Genomic DNA, 19,559 nt, shown 5'->3' on the forward strand with positions numbered 1-19,559 from the left:
AAAGCACATCCTGTGTGTCTGTGATTTTGTCATTTCATCTATTGTTGGCAAGCAAACGGATTACTCACTGTGTTTCCACATTCAACATATTGTAGCAAAGTACCTTGGATTTCCACATTGTAGCAACAATGTAAAATCCCTACAGTTGATTTAGCAGTGTTATGCCACTGGAGGGTAACTTAATACAGACCGCCCTGTTTCGTATTTTAGAAAATGGAAATAAGCAATAGAGGAAGTTTATTTTAAAAATAATTCACTGCTGACAATACACTTTTACATATATATATTTAGAGAATTAGAATAAACATGTATGATACAATTTTCTTTAGAAATATTAACATGTTAAGTGTAAAAACACACACAAAAACAAATGCCATTATAAAAGAGCTGGGTTCAATGCCTGTGAGGATGAATGGACATAGAAAAACCTGGCTAACTGGTACAATAATACTACATGAGTAATTAGGCAGTTTCACTTTTTCCCAACTGCACTGAGGTGGACTGTACATCATGGCCGATCCCAGGCCTAGTATTCCTTCCTTTTCAGGGCCCGCCTGCATTCAGCCTTACTGTGAGGCTACAGTCACATTAGCCCTGTTGATATGGCTCTCTGGTACTGGTCACAAACTAACACAATGTGAATACTGTATTACCCAGCCCTTACTCTACCATGTTCAGCTCATTTAGGAGGCCTTGCCTTAGCCTGACAGTCCTCACAGTGGCCAGGGCAGGTCACTGAAGTCCACTGGGCCTCCCAACCCTGCGTCTGCCTCGAGAAGGCTCATGATCACAGCCATGGCTGCCTCGTCATTACTCGGGCTGCTGGAGCCTGGCTCATCCATGATGTCAATGCCAATGTGAGAGTTATCACCTAAATAGGGTAAGGACAAGGGTTAAATATTGAAGATTTTATGTGGATAGTTTCATTAACTGTAATCGAGATTAGATTTCAGAGCGGGGAAAAATACATACTTAGATTGGAGTTGTTGGAGTATGGATAGCCTACGGAGTCTGGTCCCGGTATCAGCCCTGCTGAGGGATGTTCTGGAGTTCCACTGTTCTGTATCTGTGAGAGAATCAAGACAGAATTGACATTCAGGAATCACCATTGCATCCTGAAGTATGAGCCACCAACATACACTAAAAACATCCACCAGATGTGCTCATTACTGACTTCACATGGATGAGCAGTGGAGTGAATAGCAGACTTCCTCCCAGTTGGGAGGGGTTGAAGTGGAGGAGAATGGGAAGGACAGGTGGGAGCTCTTACCTTCTTTCCCCCTGGGGACGACATGTCTGGGGGTGGAGTGCTGGTGAAGTTGTGAGGACTGGAGCCACAGCTGGAGGGCGAGGAGCCTCTTATCCTGGAAGAGTAAAGAAAACCCAGGGTAAAAACAGCAGGACACAGCCCCATACAGTCTCAGTCACACACAGACATTTCCATTATGCACTGGGGGTCAATGACCATGGTATAGTTATGACCATACAGACATGCCAATTTATGTTTGACAAGACAATCATAACACAATCCACATGGTTCCTCTCACCTCTGGATCTCCATCACCTCCTCTGCGATTATCCTGCCGATCTTTCCCGCCCCTGCCCTTGTGCCACCGGGGATGCCAGGCACAGTCTGCAGGGCCCGCTTCCCGTTTCCTGGAAGCAACAAACGCAAAAGCTCAGTCACATTTCGGAAAACAAAACCATTACTTAGTCACAGTCATGCCAGGCACACAAAAAGTGTATGTCAACTCATCAAAGTACAGTCACACTTCATCCAAGCGGGTGAACTGCTGTGTGAGAGCACAGCAGGAGGGCAGGCTTACCGTCTGTGAGTACACTATCCATGCTCTGGGGGGAGGCGGCGAGCTGAGGATAGATGCCATCAGATCCTTCAGGCACGCTGCCGCTGTGAGACAGAGAAGAGAGAGAGAGTGAGCATCATCACTGAGCATGCTCATCACTTCACACCTCATTGGGCAGCTTATTAACGCTAGCCCAGCAGCTCTAGAAAGACACAGTAATAAATATGCAAGAGTTCCAATAATACATGCTTTGTTTTCTGAGGCAAGCCAGACAGCTATATGAGTTGGGCATTGATTTCATGTTGAAACAATAGTGGTGGTGATAAAATAATTTTGACACAGTGGGCATTGTAATCAGCTGTTTAAAATTGTACATTTATTATCTGACTTTATTAGGATATGACCCTAATACAATGAATACAGTGTAATATTATGCATTGACTAGTTAAATGGGGGCTATGGAAGAAAGTCCTAGCAGAAACAGATGTGTGTAGCTACTTACCAGACGACAGTGTTGGTGGAGACAATGTACTCCACCTCTTTGGTCCAAGGGTTCATAAAACTGAACCAGTGACTCCTCAGCGTGATAAAGGAGCCGTCTTTTATTTTGAACTTGTAGCAGTTTGTATTGATCTTCTCCCTCATCTGGAGCACTGAGAACAGAGGTGGCAGCCAGGGGTGAGCTCAATAAGGCATGATATCTGCACACTGCCAAATGGTAGCCTGCCTCATTCTAGATTCATTCATATCACAGTCTACTCGCTATGTGACAGGCTTATTAGCACAATACATTTTTTATGACAAAATTACCAGACATTACAATATTACTCATGTATGGCATGAGATTCAGGGATGTATCACAGAGTCTAAAACGTTGATCTTTGGTGTTATATTGGTGTCCTTGTTCAATCTGATACATACCTTGTCTATGACATTCCGCAAGGTGCCCTATGTCATCTTGATGAAAGTACTCATAAAACGATGTACCCAGCAACTCTTGGGGTAGATAAGCCAAAATGGCAGTGGCCCTACAAAAGAGAACAGTATTAAACACAAGTCCTGACTATCAAAGCAGGCCAGTGGTATTTAGGACATTTTTAAGATAAGTCTAGCCCACATCTTTTTTTATTGTATGCAAATAAAATAATATTCTCCCACCTGCTTTGCTTGCTTGATCATAATCAATGCCATGACAATCTAGGGCTGGGCAGTGTACCATATTTGACTATATACCGGTATTGATGCACGGACCGATTTCAGTTTTTACTTTAACTTCTATAACGGTCACTCAATAAGAGAGCAGTTGCTCGACCATAGAGTCACCAGCACTTTCTTTCCGTTCACTCCGCAAGGTCAGATGGATGCAACAATGTTGGTGACATGCTACTTTCCACAAGCGTCCTATACTTTCTCTATTCGTTTGTGCATCTTACGGTCTGCAAACTACTGTTTGCTAGTTGGTCTTTTCTCCGTAAGGTGTTGCTAAAATAACTTGTTAGCCGTTAATGCTTATCGCTAGTTACATGGCTAGTGGCTAGCTAGCTAAATGTACTAAGAGTCAGAGCAAACTTATTTAGTTAGCTAACACTGCCTGGCACCAGGTGTAAGCCAAGAAAAGCATGTTGTGCAATGGAATCTTATCAGAGAGGAATAGGCAAAGTATGCATATCTGGGCTTCTTCTTCTTCTTCTATGATATAACGGCGGGTCCGCAAACAAACGTTAAAGGTGCATGCCGCCACCTACTATGCTGGAGTGTTAAGTCAATCACGGTTTACATTAGCTCTACATTTCTAAATCCTCCTACCTAACTCAGTACTTCTGAGAAAATGAAAAAGAGCCTTACTAACTTCTAAAAGACCCTCCTCCATCCCCAAAATCCCTTCCAAACCGTCCAACCTCAATAACCTTACACTTCAATCTTTCCCTCTCTTCAACATATTTACAACAATATAAAAACACACATTTCATCGACCATACACTTGAGACACAAACCATTCACATGCTTGCCAACCAGATGTAATGCTGAGTTCAATGCACATTGTCCTAGGCACAATCGAGCAAACACCACCTCTTCCTTCCTAATTAGACCTTTGAATCTTGGTCCACCGACCTTCCTTTGGAGGGCATATAAATGCTGACCCTTGGGCTCAGAGTCCCATCTCTTCTGCCACACATCTATCAAAATGGCTCTGATCTTACATTTGGCCTCACCTCTACCCAGTGGAACATTAATATCAATTATATCTAGTTTTGAAGCTCTTTTGGCCAACTGGTCTACAATGTCATTCCCTTCCACACCCGAATGGGCTGGGTCCCAGCAGAATCTCACTACTACAACCAGTCTCTCAATTCTCCATAATAGCAATAATACCTCCAATAGTAGGTCACTACTATTATATTTGCCAGACGATAAACTATTCAATACAAACAGGGAATCTGAGCATACTATCATTCTGACAGGTTGTACGTCCTCCACCCACTAGAGGGAAACTACTATTGCCAACAGTTCAACTGAGTATGCTGACAGTTTAGTCTTCTACATATCTGCACATCAAATTCAGGAACGTAAACGCCTGCTCCTGTGTGCCCACTATCTGGGTCCTTGGATCTATCTGTGAAAAGTGGTCAAAATGCATAACAACTTCTACCAATGTAATTGTGAACCAGTTTCCCTATTTCACTGACTTTTGACCAATCATTCTTTTTTTTCTACCAAGGTTAGATCAACAACAGGATCTGGGAGTAACCATAGAGGACCATCCCCTATCACCACAGAAGGCCCAACCTCGAACTCCCTCCAACCGCTCTCATCAGCAAGCTTTCCAACTGTCCAACCAATTCCACTGCCTTGTCTACTAGTATATTCCCAACAGTCATCTAGAACAGTAGCAGTGGGATGGTAAAGAATATGTTGGCTAGCTAGGTATATATTTTTTGCCAATATCATGCTGAGTGGCACCTTGTGGAAATGTTAATAAAAGTGCAGGATAAGCAGAAATAGATAGAAATGCTGAAAATCATTTTTGTTTGGATAGAATAGTATAAAGGGAGAAAGCCCCATTGAACTCGCTAATAATTTATGTGTTGCCACCCTAGGGTTATGAATTACTCCCCAAAAATATTCTAAACTTTTATTATTCAAAAACATAAAATACTGTCAAATACAGTGTTTTTTATTTTTATTTTTTACAAATATTGTGATATGATATTTTGTCCATATCGACCAGCCCTATGACAATCACATAGCACCCAGTGACATTATCTAGAAATTCCCAGTGTACCCAACAGTATTAGTGACGCAGCGAGGTTATGGGATTGTTTTGTCAGGGGGCAGTGGAGTATTTTTTGTCAACATATCTACTCTGAATTCTGTCTGCCCTCTGGGCCTCCATTACACCTCCATCTGGAACATGTTGCTGATGCTATATTTGGACATTGACAAAAACCTCACTCACACAGAAGCTGTCACTCCGCAGTACATCCATCTCTGGACTGCCCACGAGGTCCAGCCAGGTGTCAGGACATCACTGTCTAGGGGCCAACTGGCACATCCTTTGCTACATGTTTGTATGTCTGCCTGCATGCCATAAAACATCTCTCACCTCTGATCAACAAAGACAAACTTCCCGTCAATGGCATGGCGCGAGACATACTCAGTGGGCTTGACACGGATCTCATTGTTCATTGGCTGAGGGACAATGTGGGGATGCAGCCGTCCAATGGCCACCAGACAACTGAGGTTGTAGCCCTCGTTGTCTGGTTCATTGTCGTCATCCAGACCCATCTTGGTAGGCGGCCAGCTCTTCAGGTAGCCAGTACTGTGTATTGTGCAGAAGCTCTTACGGTCAGCTGTGGATACAGGGAATGTATCATCATCCTCAACTAGTTCTACTCTGGAGCTATCACTGACATCAATGAGTAAGTAGTCTATTGGTACGAAACCAAATGAACTGTTAACTAAAATGAATCACAGGAGATGAAAAAACACCCTTGAGCAAGTTACGTAAGGAAAAGACAGGAGGCTAAAGTACCTTTCTTCTTGGAGCAGGTGGATGGGAAGTCCTTGTCCTCCATTTTGATGAGGGGCCGATTGCACTTCATCCTGCAGAAGAAGGATCGCCTGGCTCCAGAGCAAAGTCTGGATGGGCCGGGGGTGATGTCTGTCTTTACTGGAAGGCCAGCTGAGGACCAGACACAATATAGCATTTAATTTATCCTGCAACAACAGGAACAGTATCACCCATGATCCTTTATAAATATATACTGTATCAAGTCTTACTCTGGCAAATAAAGCTACAATACATCATTTGCTATTACAATTTTTTTTGCTGAATTTAAAGAAATTCTTTGACTGTTTATTTTTACCCTGAACCCAGCATGGCGTAATGTAAAAATAGCACTACCCTACATTTAGCTTCTGACATTTAAATAATGAGGAACACACGGTACAGGGGGATACATTGAGGGGTGTGTCACTGTGCTAGCTGTGTAGGGGACAGCAGGCTGATGACACTCTGATTACAGTCTGCTCTTCTACTCTATCGGATACACTGTGTCCCTGCTTTCCTTGTTCTCCACCCCCCGGGCACTATAAGAAAGGCTGGTAACTAGAGGCCAGGATGCATTACTTTTGGAATCGATGAGGCGCTCCCGTGGCGCCGTGTCCGATGAGGACAGCTGCTCCTTGACTTTGGCAATGTCTTTAGGATGCAGGTAATCAAATAGGCTCTGGCCAATCAGGTCATTCTGCACAGGGAGGGAGAGAGTTCCGTAAGATAAGACCACGTTACATAAATGAGGCCCATAAAAAAAATGAAAATAACTAACACACTTGCCTTTCGTGAACTAACACTTGTACTTGACTTTTTCCAACTAGCACCGACTTTGCTGATAGCTACTTTATTGTGGAAAAATGTACTGACTGAGATGTAGTTGTCTTGGCTACTTATCTTAAGATGAATGCACTAACTGTAAATCACTCTGGATTAGAGTGTCTGCTAAACAACTAAAATGTAAATGTCTGTAAAGTAATACCAGGTTAATAATAATAAATAAATGTTATATGCATGTCATCAGGATAGCTCATGAGGGTAAAAATGACTACAGTACCACCATTTAATGAGAAAAAAACCAGCAACATATTGGAGAGGACGTACTTGGCTGAAGTTTAGGATTTTGTAGACCGTCTCCGAAACAAACAGTATCTTCCCTCGATCGCAGCCAACAACAAACAGAAAGCCATCAGATGCCTGTGGAGAGGAGAGGGAGAGGGGGAGATAAGAGAGAAATACTGAGTCACATGCATACTCATCATGAAACGCACTCTGAGGACACCATACAGTCTATGGAGGTAAGGACACACACCCTCAGTATTAAGTGCTTCAGTTCGTCGTCTGACAGGAAGGCTGGTTTGTAGATAGCTTCAGTGTAGGGGTTAGCAGCACCTGTGATTCAGAAAAGGCTTGTATGTAAGACAACTAAATCAATATGTAATTTGTATTATTCTGATGTACTTTATTGATCAGCTGCATGGTGGTGGTTGTCATCACTGTACTGTTCTGGCAGCAGTCCTATTAAAATCCTTCTCGTCTCACCTCTTAAGGTCTTCATGTGCTGGACAGCCATGCGCAGGACTGTTAGTTTGTCCAGTTTACGGGACATAGCGTTGCATGTAGGAACTAGTGCGGCCAGCTCGTCTATGAAGCTGTTCATCTTGTCCCTGCGTCTCTTCTCAATCTGACTGTGGGCCTCCCTGCCATCCAAACAATACAAAGAGCATTTAATGCAGACAAACAAATCAACACATCCATAGTCTGCCTGTATTTACAGAAACATGACTAATCTCTAATATAAATACAAAGATTTTTATTCCATAGATTTTTATGTCATCCTATGGAAGATAGAAACATTTGGTTACCTGGCATTTTTTATCCGGCCTTGATGATCACCAAGTCTATCATTGTCTGTGTCCATGCTATCCCTTTGAGGAGAAGCAATAACATTAGTACAAAGAAATATAGTAAAACAATCATTTTTACAACAAATATTAAATAATGATGTTACAGTATGCAATGTAAGTATGAATAAAGCAAAACACTAAAGTGAGAAGTCATTTGAAATGTTTATAGTAAAAAAAACATGGAGAGCCTTTGGTTCACATGAAACAAGTCATTCAAATATTTTCTTACCATCTTTGGTAGAAGCAAAATGAATAGTTATTAGAAATGTCCCTACAGAATTAGGAACCTGGTTCTTTGAGACCTTTCTTGTGCCTCTGATATTGTTCACAGCTGAACTCCTACTCTGTCATCCCACTCATCTGTCCTCATCTGTCCACTACTGTCCTTTCACAAACCACAAAAGAGAAATGAAGCCATGACCCATTAGATATCCTGTGCCACTTCAAGACTCGCCGACTCCATACTACAATAGCATTCAACAGCCTCAAATTAAGATGATTTCAAATATGACTGGCTCTACAAAATTGACCCAAAGGTGTTCACACAGAGTTGTTGACTTAAGTCTCACTAAGGCAGGTAAAACCACATCTGTGCCTTTAGTGAATGAGCTACAGACAATAATATAATGTATCATCCATTACACATCATACATCAAATTAATATCTCTAATAAACGAAGGCCTGATCAAACTAAATACCAAATACATTTTTAGAAGACAACTGTAATACTTTCTTGGTGCTTTAAGATTGTTACTGCAGCACCCCTTTGTGCTTTGATGTTTATTCTAATTCTAGATATTTAAATCTACACTATAGCATGAATGGCTCTCCCATATTCACAGCGATCAATAGTGTACGTACTAAATGACCAGTCACTCTCAGCGTACTGATCACCATAGCGCATTCATTTTGATTGATCTAAATTAGGGATGAGGAATACATTAGTGTCTAACCTCTATTTCTAGGGGTAAATGCTAGAACAGTTTGTAGAGTTTGATCAAAGAAGACGCCAATCCCAACCAAACAAGGATCACAGAGGGCCAACTAATCTGACAGGGGATTGGCTCCTTTACTACAAATGTACTTCAACATTCATAATTTGATTTGATACTTACTCAAAAGAAAAGTCATCAATTCTGTGAAAGCAAGGAAGTTCGTATATTACAATTCAAATGAAGTATACGGATTATTCTGATCTAATCTAAATCAAGGTTATGCTACCATTTGTTCCTAATTGGTTGTTCATTTCTAGGTAGGTAGTTATCTTGTCAACTTTAAGTGGAAACCTTTGACACACAGTAAGAACATAGTTCCATATAGTTTATCAAAAAGCTGCCATGCAAACATACACATCTGTCAGAAAATGGCATGAATGACAAACAATGTGATCTCACTAAACCAGACCTAACATGACATTAATATAATAAAGATGATTGGCACATGTACTATCTTCAGGTAGCAAGTAGGACAAAGTCTATAAGCAGTTTTGAAGTCAGGCTTACTGGTAGTCTGTGGTGCTGCTTTTTCTCTTGCGTGTGTAGTCCATGCCGGGTGTGCCGATCGAGCTGATTAGATCAGTGGAGCCGGGAGACAAGAACTCGTTCATCGTGGAGGAAATGTCCATTCTTTGGTCTGCCATTAGATCACCTTTAGATAGAAAACACACTGATTTCAACACTTATTATAACACACAAAAAAAGGTCAGTTGACGTGAAAGCGACTTCTATGAAAGAACGCTATAGATATCAAAATCTCAATTCCTAGACAAAGACAATTGATCAAAAAGTGAAATAAATGGTGGTTGTTTTAAAGCGGGTGTGACACTCACCACAAATATTCATTAGGCCGGCTATCCTCAAAACATATCACTCAGTTTCTTTCCAGCAGTGACCCAGATCTGAAAGGCAAGTCAGTGAAGAGTCAGACGTCCTCTTTATATACAAGGCACAAGGAAACCGCAGCAGCATCATATAACAAAGCCCTCTGAACCTGAGCAGCTGCCGTATAACCTGGACTTTGTGCTGACGTATACCGTAGATGGCCCGTGATGTAAGAGGACCGATTCATATCTCTATGGTTTGAGATAGAAATTATAAGGTCTTACATAAGGTGAAAGCTATAGCAGAGGTTCAAGCCTCTCTCTCTCTCCCTTAGGCAACAATCAAGAGTATCTTTGAGAGGCATCATTCACTTTACCTCCAGCAACAATGAACCAGAAGATTGATGTGCGTAGAATTGATTTTGTCGTCAATGAAAACCTTGGATTACTAAAAACGGATGCTTGGGAATAGTGTCCATAATATAATGGAGCATATGCTATATAAACCTAGGTGTCTGTCAGAGACATCATTTAGTGAGATTAGTCTTTAATGTAAAGGCTCATTCAGATAAAACAATGCCAATGTTACAGAGGAAGGGGAGTCACATTTCATGAAGAAACCCATATCTACATTGATCACTGTTTATATAATCCAATCAGTAATATGGCCTTTTCCTAACCTCACTTAGATAGATTAAATGAGTCTCCTCTGCTAACCCATCACTTGGTGCTCCTTGTAGTTTCCTGCACAATGTCCTTGTAACATTGTAATCCTGGTCAATTTGCCTCGATAGATGACCTTAACCTCACACAGGGCTGGGCGATATATCATATTTTATGATATACCTGTATGGATTTTTACATTTGGATACAGTGCTAAATAAACTACACTGTCAGTTTTGTCCTAGTTTGTTTGAGTATAAAACAGTCAGAAGAGAGAAAGACTATTTAAACCACTTAAAATTACTTTTTTGCCATCCTAGGGTCATCCACTACTTATAAAACCTATTTTCAACCTTTATTATTCAGAAAAATGAAATACTATCAAATACCGCCATACTGTAAAAAAAATGGGAAAATACTGTGATATGATATTTTGGTCACATTACCAAGCCCTACCCTCACAAATTGCATGTTTCCTAGGCTTTGTAAATAACCTATTAACAATGCTGCTAGCACTTTCAGATTTACAGTAAATGTAAATCTGGGACACTCAAATTAGTATGATATGTTACATTTGGTATGGATACATAAGACAGATGGTTACTTAAGGCAAAAACTGAAATATAAAGTGAACATCTAGCAACCCACATCTAACAACTTTAACATTTCAGCTAATTAGCTCATTTTCAACTACTTACTACTTTTTAGCTACTTTGCAACTACTTAGTATGTTAGCTAACCCTTCCCCTAACCCTAGCCTAACTCCTAACCTTAACCCTAACCCCTAGCCTAGCTAAAGTTAGCAACCTTGCTAGAATTTGTAACATATCATGCGTTTTGCAATTTCGTAACATATTGTTCGTTTTGAAAAATGGTAACATATTGTTCGTTTTGAAAAGTCGTAACATATTGTTCGTTTTGAAAAATTTTAACATATTGCACGTTTCACAAATTTGTAACATATAATCCAAATTGTAATTTGTAACATATCATACGAATGGGTGATGGACTTCCACAAATGAATACATACCACACGAAACTTAACATACCATACTAAATGGAGTGTCTCGGATTTACATACAGAATAATACGAAATGCTCTGAGACCAGGTTGCACAAAAATACCTTAAAAAGCACAGCTACCTCAGGTCACTGTCGCTTGTCCTACTCCTGTAATCAGACCAGAACTAATGCTCTGCTCCACTGTGCCTGAAAGTCATTTCATTGTAATTAGATTCTCCACTGACCTGTTTTTCCCCAGCTCTTTTTCCCTCTCCGTATGATGTGACAGTTTCAGAGTTTAATTACATAGAACCAAACCATAATTACACCCCATTATTTCTTGCCTGCAGCCAGGAACTTTGTTATTGTCACCGTCACCATAGACAACTACACTACAACCTGACCCATCACTCTGGTACAGTATATGTCACAGACATATAACAGACATCCGAGTTGACCATGTAATCCACGGGACAAGGAGAACTTGCTTTACCAATCATCATCTATGTTTTTTTTACATGTTTTTTTTGTAAGCTGCATAAAACAGTACTCCTGAGAATAAGCCTTTTTGTAAACGTTCATTTTGTCACATAAGCCAAAGGAAGGCTAAAACACCTACGCTACACCTACACCTACACCTACACCTACACCTACACCTACGCTTACGCTACACCTACACCTACAAACACCTGCTCTTTCCATTACATTAACTTACCAGGTGAATCCAGGTGAAAGCTATGATTGATTGTCACTTGTTAATTCCACTTTAAATCAGTGTAGATGGGGAGTAGACAGGTTAAAGAAGGATTTTGAAGCCTAGAGACAATTGAGACGTGGATTGTGTATGTGTGCCATTCAAAGGGTGAATGGTCAAGACAAAAAATGTAAGTGCCTTTGAATGGGATATGGTAGTAGGTGCCAGGCGCACCGGTTTGTGCCAAAAACTGCAACACTGCTAGGTTTTCATGTTCAATAGTTTCCTGTGGGTATCAAGAACGATCCACCACCAACTGTGGAAAGCATTGGAGTCAACACAGGCCAGCATCCCGGTGGAACGCTTTCGAAACCTTGTAGAGTACAAACTGAGGCTGTTCTGGGGGCATGGGGGTGCAACTCAATATTCGGAAGGTGTTCATAATGTTTGGTATGCTGAGTGTATACTCAAACACAAAAGCTCTCGCTCGTACTGACAAAAAAAGGAGAAAAAGGAAACCCTATTTTAAGGTCAGCTTAGCTAGTTGTGACAAATCTCTGGTTGCCCGGATACAGTGGTGCAGGAACTTCTTGAATGTTTGCCAATTAGGGAACCTTTTCTGCTACACATAACCCACTGATAGCATGCAGGTCTCAACTCTCCTCACACTACCACTCCACTGCTCATCAGTCTAATGAAAATACTTTAGTATCATTTTAACATCTCCATGGCATTCACATATTCAGTAACACTCAGCCTCATCCATTTTACAACACTAGACGATCACTAAGGTGGATTCTGATCATTTCTAATGTTTTAATGCACATGACCTCTGTGGTATCTAAGTGACAACAAACAAAACAAAAAACATGATCAGATAAGGTGAAGTATGGAAGAGGCAGAACTACGTGTAACAGGGTCCGGGTGAATCTACAATGTGTCAGCTCAGCTGGATACGCATGGTTAGCTTACACAGCACTGTGATACTGTCTGCCCTGCAAGTACTTCTCCCTTTCATAAGGTTCTTAATGCTATGTCACTGTTGTGTTCCTATTTAAGCCACTCCCCCGACGTGATCCCATCGTTCTGTCACGTTCAGATGAAACAGAGTGTCCTGTGCCCTCAGCAGCATTATCCTAGCGCTGTAAGGCTGTCTGTAATTCCCTTCTGTTGTGTGCCGTCCTGGAATGCTCAGGCTTGGCTCCTGTAATGACCTGGCCTATGTTCGCTATGTAAGTCAAGCTGTCCGTTTCTCAGTAGGCTCCTATACTCAGAACAGAGCATTCTAAGAGCCAGTCTAGAAAGATAGACAGGAGACGCTAAAGCTTTGGTGGAATAGATGGTTAGAAGACATGTTGTTTTTTTAAAGCAGAAATAAGACTCCAGTTCAAGTTAATAAGATGCAGGAAAACAATATTGATGAAACACAGATAGCTGTGAGAAAACCACCCTCACACATGACTGTGCTTATGTATGACTGACTGACTGCGCTCATAACTTACTTCATCCCGAACTGTTCTCCCCGCCAACTGCTCATGTGGCCAGTTTGAAGTGAAACAGCATGAAGCCGTGCGTCACAAATGTCATCGGTGATTCACTTCAAATGAAGGTCGCAAACTCATTTCAGGGCAGCTGTCAATTCTTATGAAATCACACAGAACCATGTGCGTCCACATACCTGGATGGGTGGTGCAGGAAGTGGACTGGCCTCCTTATGTCAGAGCGGGGCTTTTTCTCACAGATCCATCGACAGGCACAGTACCTGGAGAGGAAAGAGAGGGATCAGGTAGGACAAGAGGTCAGGTCACAGTGTAAAACACACTGGCCAGCCGGGAGTGGCGACTCATCTAGGCCTATGATGTAAGAGCGAGTGGTGCTCTGATTAAGTGGCTTGTTTAGAAAGCTCAGATGGGCGACAGATGGGAGGTGATCTGGAGATAGTGTGAGTAGAGGAGATGGCTACAGATTCTCCTCTATGCCAAGCCCCAACAGGATAGTATTAGCAATAGGATCACCACTGCTATGCTAAATATCATGCCTATAAGACTAATCATACTGCAGCAGTTCTGCGCAAAGTACTACATTTTGAATGCCACATAGTATACTATGGACAACAGACAGCCCAGTCCCTGATGTGATTCCTGTAAGTAAGAACAGAACAGCTAGGCCTATATATGTTTATGTTTCCCAGACTATCACGGCTCTATGTGGAGATGTATACAAAAGAGACCACTTCTCCTTCCTTTTAGCATGTGCTCTTATGGCTCCACACACACCCCCTTATTTATAGGTCAGTGAGACACATGCACATTTATCTGCACCATAAACAGAACAACGTTCTGTTTCGACTTTTAACCTTCCTGCTCATTTCATCATTGGAGTACATGGATAACAGCAATGCCTTCTTTTAATTTGGGATGTTTACACCTATAGTTGCACTCAGCTACTCTCATAAACAACTCCAGAGGAAAATATCAAGCATGTCAGCAGAATGGACAAAACACATGCACAACTCAAGGGGAATGAGACCATTTTGGGTCTAAAAATCAGCAACCGAGATTAACGAGCATTGTGTGTGCCTCAGGGAAAGGGCAAAGCAGACAGCTGGACAACCATTCACAATAGTCTAACAAAAAACAAAATTTCTGACCGGTCAGCTCTAGGCTTAGGTGGCAGCTATAGCTCTACCTAGCCTACTGCGCTTGTCATCCTTTGACTTTGTCAATTATTATTACTGTATTATTACTCTATTATTGGTTGAGAAAACCTATTGCTTCAAATGATTGGCTTAGGTGGGTTAAGTGACATGAATCTTCCTCTAACACCTAAAGCAGGGATCATCAGCAGGGATCATGTTCCAGTCTGTGACATGTTCCGGGATTCTTCCGATGGCATTGAGAAGTATACCACATCAGTCACTGGCTTCATCAATAAGTGCATCGAGGGCGTTGTCCCCACAGTGACTGTACGTACATACCCCAACCAGAAGCCATGGATTACAGACAACATTTGCATTGAGCTAGGGTAGAGGGTAGAGCTGCCGCTTTCAAGGTGCGGGACTCTAACCCGGAAGCTCATAAGAAATCCTGCTCTACCCTCCGACGAACCATCAAACAGGCAAAGCTTCAATACAGGGCTAAGATTGAATCAGACTACACCAACTCTGACGCTCGTCTTACACCAAGACAGTTGTGAAGAGGGCACGACAAAGCCTATTCCCCCTCAGGAAACTAAAAAGATTTGGCATGGGTCCTCAGATCCTCAAAAGGTTCTACAGCTGCAACATCAAGAGCATCCTGACTGGTTGCATCACTGCCTGGTACGACAACTGCTCGGCCTCCGACCGCAAGGCACTACAGGGGGTAGTGCGTACGGCCCAGTATATCACTGGGACAAAGCTGCCTGGCATCCAGGACCTCTACTCCAGGCGGTGTCAGAGGAAGGCCCTAAAAATTGTCGAAGACCCCAGCCACCACAGTCATAGACTGTTCTCTCTACTACCGCATGGCAAGTGGTACCGGAGTGCCAAGTCTAGGACAAAAAGGCTTCTCAACAGTTTTTACCCCCAAGCCATAAGAGTCCTGAACAGGTAATCAAATGGCTGCCCGGACTATTTGCATTGTGTGCCTCCCCCAACCCCTCTTTCACGCTGCTGCTACAATTTCTTTTTAATATATATGTATAGTCACTTTAATTACACATTCATGTACATACATCCTCAATTAGCCCGACCAACTGGTGCCCCCGCACATTGGCTACCCGGACTATCTGCATTGTGTCCCGCAACCCACCACCCACCACCCGCCAACCCCTCTTTTACGCTACTGCCACTCTCTGTTTATCATATATGCATAGTCACTTTAACCATACCTACAGTTGAAGTTGGAAGTTTACATACACTTAGGTTGGAGTCATTAAAACTCATTTTTCACCACTCCACAAATTTCTTGTCAACAAACTACAGTTTTGGCAAGTCTGTTAGGACATCTACTTTGTGCATGACACAAGTCATTTTTATAACAATTGTTTACAGACAGATTATTTCACTATTTCACTGTATCGCAATTCCAATGGGTCAGAAGTTTACATTCACTAAATTGACTGTGCCTTTAAACAGCTTGGAAAATTCCAGAAAATTATGTCATGGCTTTAGAAGCTTCTGATAGGATAATTGACATCATTTGAGTCAATTGGAGGTGTACCTGTGGATGTATTTCAAGGCCTACCATCAAACTCAGTGCCTCTTTGCTTGACATCATGGGAAAATCAAAAGAAATCAGCCAAGACCTCAGAAAAAAATTCCAGACCTCCATAAGTCTGGTTCATCCTTGGGAGCAATTTCCAAACACCTGAAGGTACCACGTTCATCTGTACAAACAATAGTACGCAAGCATAGAAGTAAGTCCTATATCGACATAACCTGAAAGGCCGCTCAGCAAGGAAGAAGCCACTGCTCCAAAACCGCCACAATAAAGCCAGACTCCGGTTTGCAACTGCACATGGGGACAAAGATGGTACTTTTTGGTGAAATGTCCTCTGGTCTGATGAAACAAAAATAGAACTGTTTGGCCATAATAACCATCGTTATGTTTGGAGGAAAATGGGGAAGGCTTGCAAACCGAAGAACACCAAAATCTTATAGAAAATTTGTGGGCATAACTGAAAAAGTGTGTGCAAGCAAGGAGGCCTACAAACCTGACTCAGTTACACCAGCTCTGTCAGGAGGAATGGGCCAAAATTCACCCAACTTATTGTGGGAAGCTTGTGGAAGGCTACCCAAAATGTTTGACCCAAGTTAAACAATTTAAAGGCAACGCTACCAAATACTAATTGAGTGTATGTAAACGTCTGACCCACTGGGAATGTGATGAAAGGAATAAAAGCTAAAATATATCATTCTCTCTACTATTATTCTGACATTTCACATTCTTAAAATGAAGTGGAGTCCTAACTGACCTAAGACAGGGAATTTTTACTAGGATTAAATGTCAGGAATTGTGAAAAACTTAATTTAAATGTATTTTTCTCAGGTGTATGTAAACTTCCGACTTCAACTGTACATGTACAGAATTTCAAGGTCAGATTTCTCCCTCGGCATATCCTGCTCTTTCTGCAAATTTGCTGTTGGCTTCAAGCATGTTTTACAATATTCCTGATTTGCAAAAAGCAGCATGAATTTCTTGTTCTTGTTCATGTTGCATGTTCTTTGAGAGCTACTGTAGGCTTATCGAAAGCTCAGTGGAGCATCGTCCTGGCAGGGCAGGTGAATATGGTCAGGTTATGGTCATATACAGTACACTGTAGGAGTGTGTTCAAATTCGATGCCTTGCTTGCTGTTGAATCCCTCCGTTGAAACCTAAAGTTGGCTATTGGGATGAGAGCAACATGAAGAAAGACTGAGAGACTTCCGAATAGAAGTGGAAAATCAAGAAGTGTTTTTGGGTACCCAACATAAAAGCTACTGCGAGTTGCACAGCTCCAGTGGAAGCAACCGAGCGCCACACATACTGTAATGTGACATGAAGCAACTCGCTAAAGTAAAGAATGATTACCAAAATTTGATTAAGTAGCCAATAAAATCCACTTTCCCGTGTTAATGTGCAGTTCGGATAGGTAAATATTTCATAAAACAATAACAAGACCTGTCTTATAGCCTACTACTGTCCATCAATGAGTTAGTAAAGACAGCGCAATCACAATTGAATTTCCTGACCCCACTGACCTCTATTTACCTTCATGGCATATTATGTCAAATTAAAACCATGTAGCATCATCTATGTTATTCCTGTCATATTACTGATACACTTGTTGACTTTTTTCAGGAATAGCTGTTTCAGATGTTAAGAATAGCAGAGTAATGTCCTTTTAAAAGTGAGCATTGCATTGTGCATTCCCTGGACATGGTGTGCTGTAGCCATTTGTTAGTCAGGAATAGACAGCATGTTGAGACTATTTTTATAAATAGCTTGTCCAACATATAACTTTCACAGAAATAGATTGTTTACTTTTTTTTTTTTAATTCCAAAATTTTGCAATTGATGGTGTACTTTTATGAACAGATTTAAATTTAACAAAATTGTATTTGTTATGCTTGGTAGAAACAGATGGCTATTATTAGACTATTCTGCACTAGGATGTGTGGAGCATATAAGGCCTAATGACAACGGTCATTAAATAATGAAACATACAGTCCTAATGCACTGCAAATCGTTTACAAATGGAAAGAAATCTGTTAGTGACTGTCACATTGATTTGATATAATCTGAAACAGAACAGAATCCAGTGCAGTATGTTTTCATTACATTGTATCAATATCAGCCCAACACCTGCCTTGCATTGCTCATATAGAGGAGAAACATTGTTGCTGTTACTTAAAGGATGACTATACAGGACTATAAAAGGTAAATGATTGTAACAGGTAATCAACTACCCGTCACTAGTCGATTTATGCAACATAGCTATGACCTCGTTTAATCTGAGCCGTGGTAGGGAAGTTCAGACAAATCACGCAATGTACAAATAGAAGAAAATAGCCTCCAAATAAAATACAATTACATACGGACATTCCAGATGTTTAAATTAGGTTAGACACCTACAAATCGCGTTTTTTTCACGACATTAAATTACACTGTGTGCCTTTAAAAGTTACATTGTAAAACGATGACTGCACATCCTCGGGAATGGCATTAGATAGCCAATTGAAACCATAATACGAGTAAAGAAATGCACACAGTCTACCAAATGTTGAATAAAGGAAACATTTTATAGGACTTTTACATAAGATATAACATAGTATTTGACTTACGTGTGGAAAGGCAGCACATGTGCACTGATGCGGATAGGAACAGTGGTAGGCAGTAGGAATACACTGACCTACTTTCCTCCTCCTGTGATGAACGTTGCACCACTAACCCAGTTTATGAACCAATTGGGTGCTTTCGAGATCAAGGTATTGAGCTTCTAGCAAATGGAATAACTCGTTGCCATTTATGGACCAATGAGCAATGGGAAGACAATATGGGCTATATCCAATGAAATGACATGAAGCGTCAAAGGAAGCTACAGAATAACGCAACGATTCGGCCAATGGCAAAATAGAATACAGTCAACAGGAATATATATTGTATCACAACACATGTGGGCAGTAAACTCCAATATTTTTGCTGGACTTGTCTGTGGAACTATTCTAATGGACCAAGTCAAGAATGTGTGTTGCAATGCATAGAAGTGTAGCCTATTTATCTCAGGAAGATAAAACATCCAATGTGGCATGCCAGGTTAACCACATAGCAAATAATCAACACAAAGAAGTCTGTCTGTTAATGACCTTATAGGCCTATCTACTTTGACAGTTTATTAGAAATAGTTAGTTACAGTAATTACCTAATAATTACTGTTCTATTTCTTTAGGAATAATGATATGCTACTCTGTAACAATGTGGTGAATATGCAATTCACATTATTCAGAAATAATATGTTTGTGTATTCTTGGAAAACATCATTACAATGCACCAAAGCATTGTTGTTCAATATAGTTACAATGTATAGTTACAAAAATATGTAGTTACAAAGCAAATATCAACAGAAAATAACGAACTATCTAATCTAATAAAGAA

The 19,559-nt window shown here is 41.0% G+C and overlaps 1 protein-coding gene across 1 annotated transcript; it reads right to left on the bottom strand.

The window, feature by feature from the left end:
- Positions 1 to 220: 220 nt before the first annotated feature.
- On the bottom strand, positions 221 to 18,848 carry LOC112247055 (aryl hydrocarbon receptor nuclear translocator-like protein 1). Its single transcript, XM_042330925.1, has 19 exons — positions 18,749 to 18,848; positions 13,622 to 13,705; positions 9,595 to 9,663; positions 9,269 to 9,413; positions 8,882 to 8,902; positions 7,725 to 7,787; positions 7,402 to 7,559; positions 7,172 to 7,251; positions 6,964 to 7,056; positions 6,436 to 6,553; positions 5,839 to 5,988; positions 5,410 to 5,656; positions 2,727 to 2,833; positions 2,308 to 2,458; positions 1,827 to 1,909; positions 1,548 to 1,656; positions 1,271 to 1,364; positions 973 to 1,066; positions 221 to 871 (listed from the first exon to the last, which is right to left on the bottom strand). The coding sequence occupies exons 3-19, from the start codon at positions 9,605 to 9,607 to the stop codon at positions 714 to 716; spliced, it is 1,884 nt and encodes a 627-aa protein (XP_042186859.1). The 5' UTR covers positions 9,608 to 9,663; positions 13,622 to 13,705; positions 18,749 to 18,848; the 3' UTR covers positions 221 to 713.
- Between the last annotated feature and the right edge of the window lie 711 nt (positions 18,849 to 19,559).

The sequence above is a fragment of the Oncorhynchus tshawytscha genome, linkage group LG12 (assembly GCF_018296145.1).
Source record: "Oncorhynchus tshawytscha isolate Ot180627B linkage group LG12, Otsh_v2.0, whole genome shotgun sequence".
Lineage (NCBI taxonomy): Eukaryota > Metazoa > Chordata > Actinopteri > Salmoniformes > Salmonidae > Oncorhynchus > Oncorhynchus tshawytscha.

Coding starts and splice junctions, on each gene's coding strand:
- LOC112247055 (XM_042330925.1), bottom strand. Junction 5,989..6,435: donor GCGCCTCATCGATTCCAAAA/GTAATGCATCCT, acceptor TCTGGTCCTCAG/CTGGCCTTCCAGTAAAGACA. Junction 1,657..1,826: donor GGATAGTGTACTCACAGACG/GTAAGCCTGCCC, acceptor TGTTGCTTCCAG/GAAACGGGAAGCGGGCCCTG.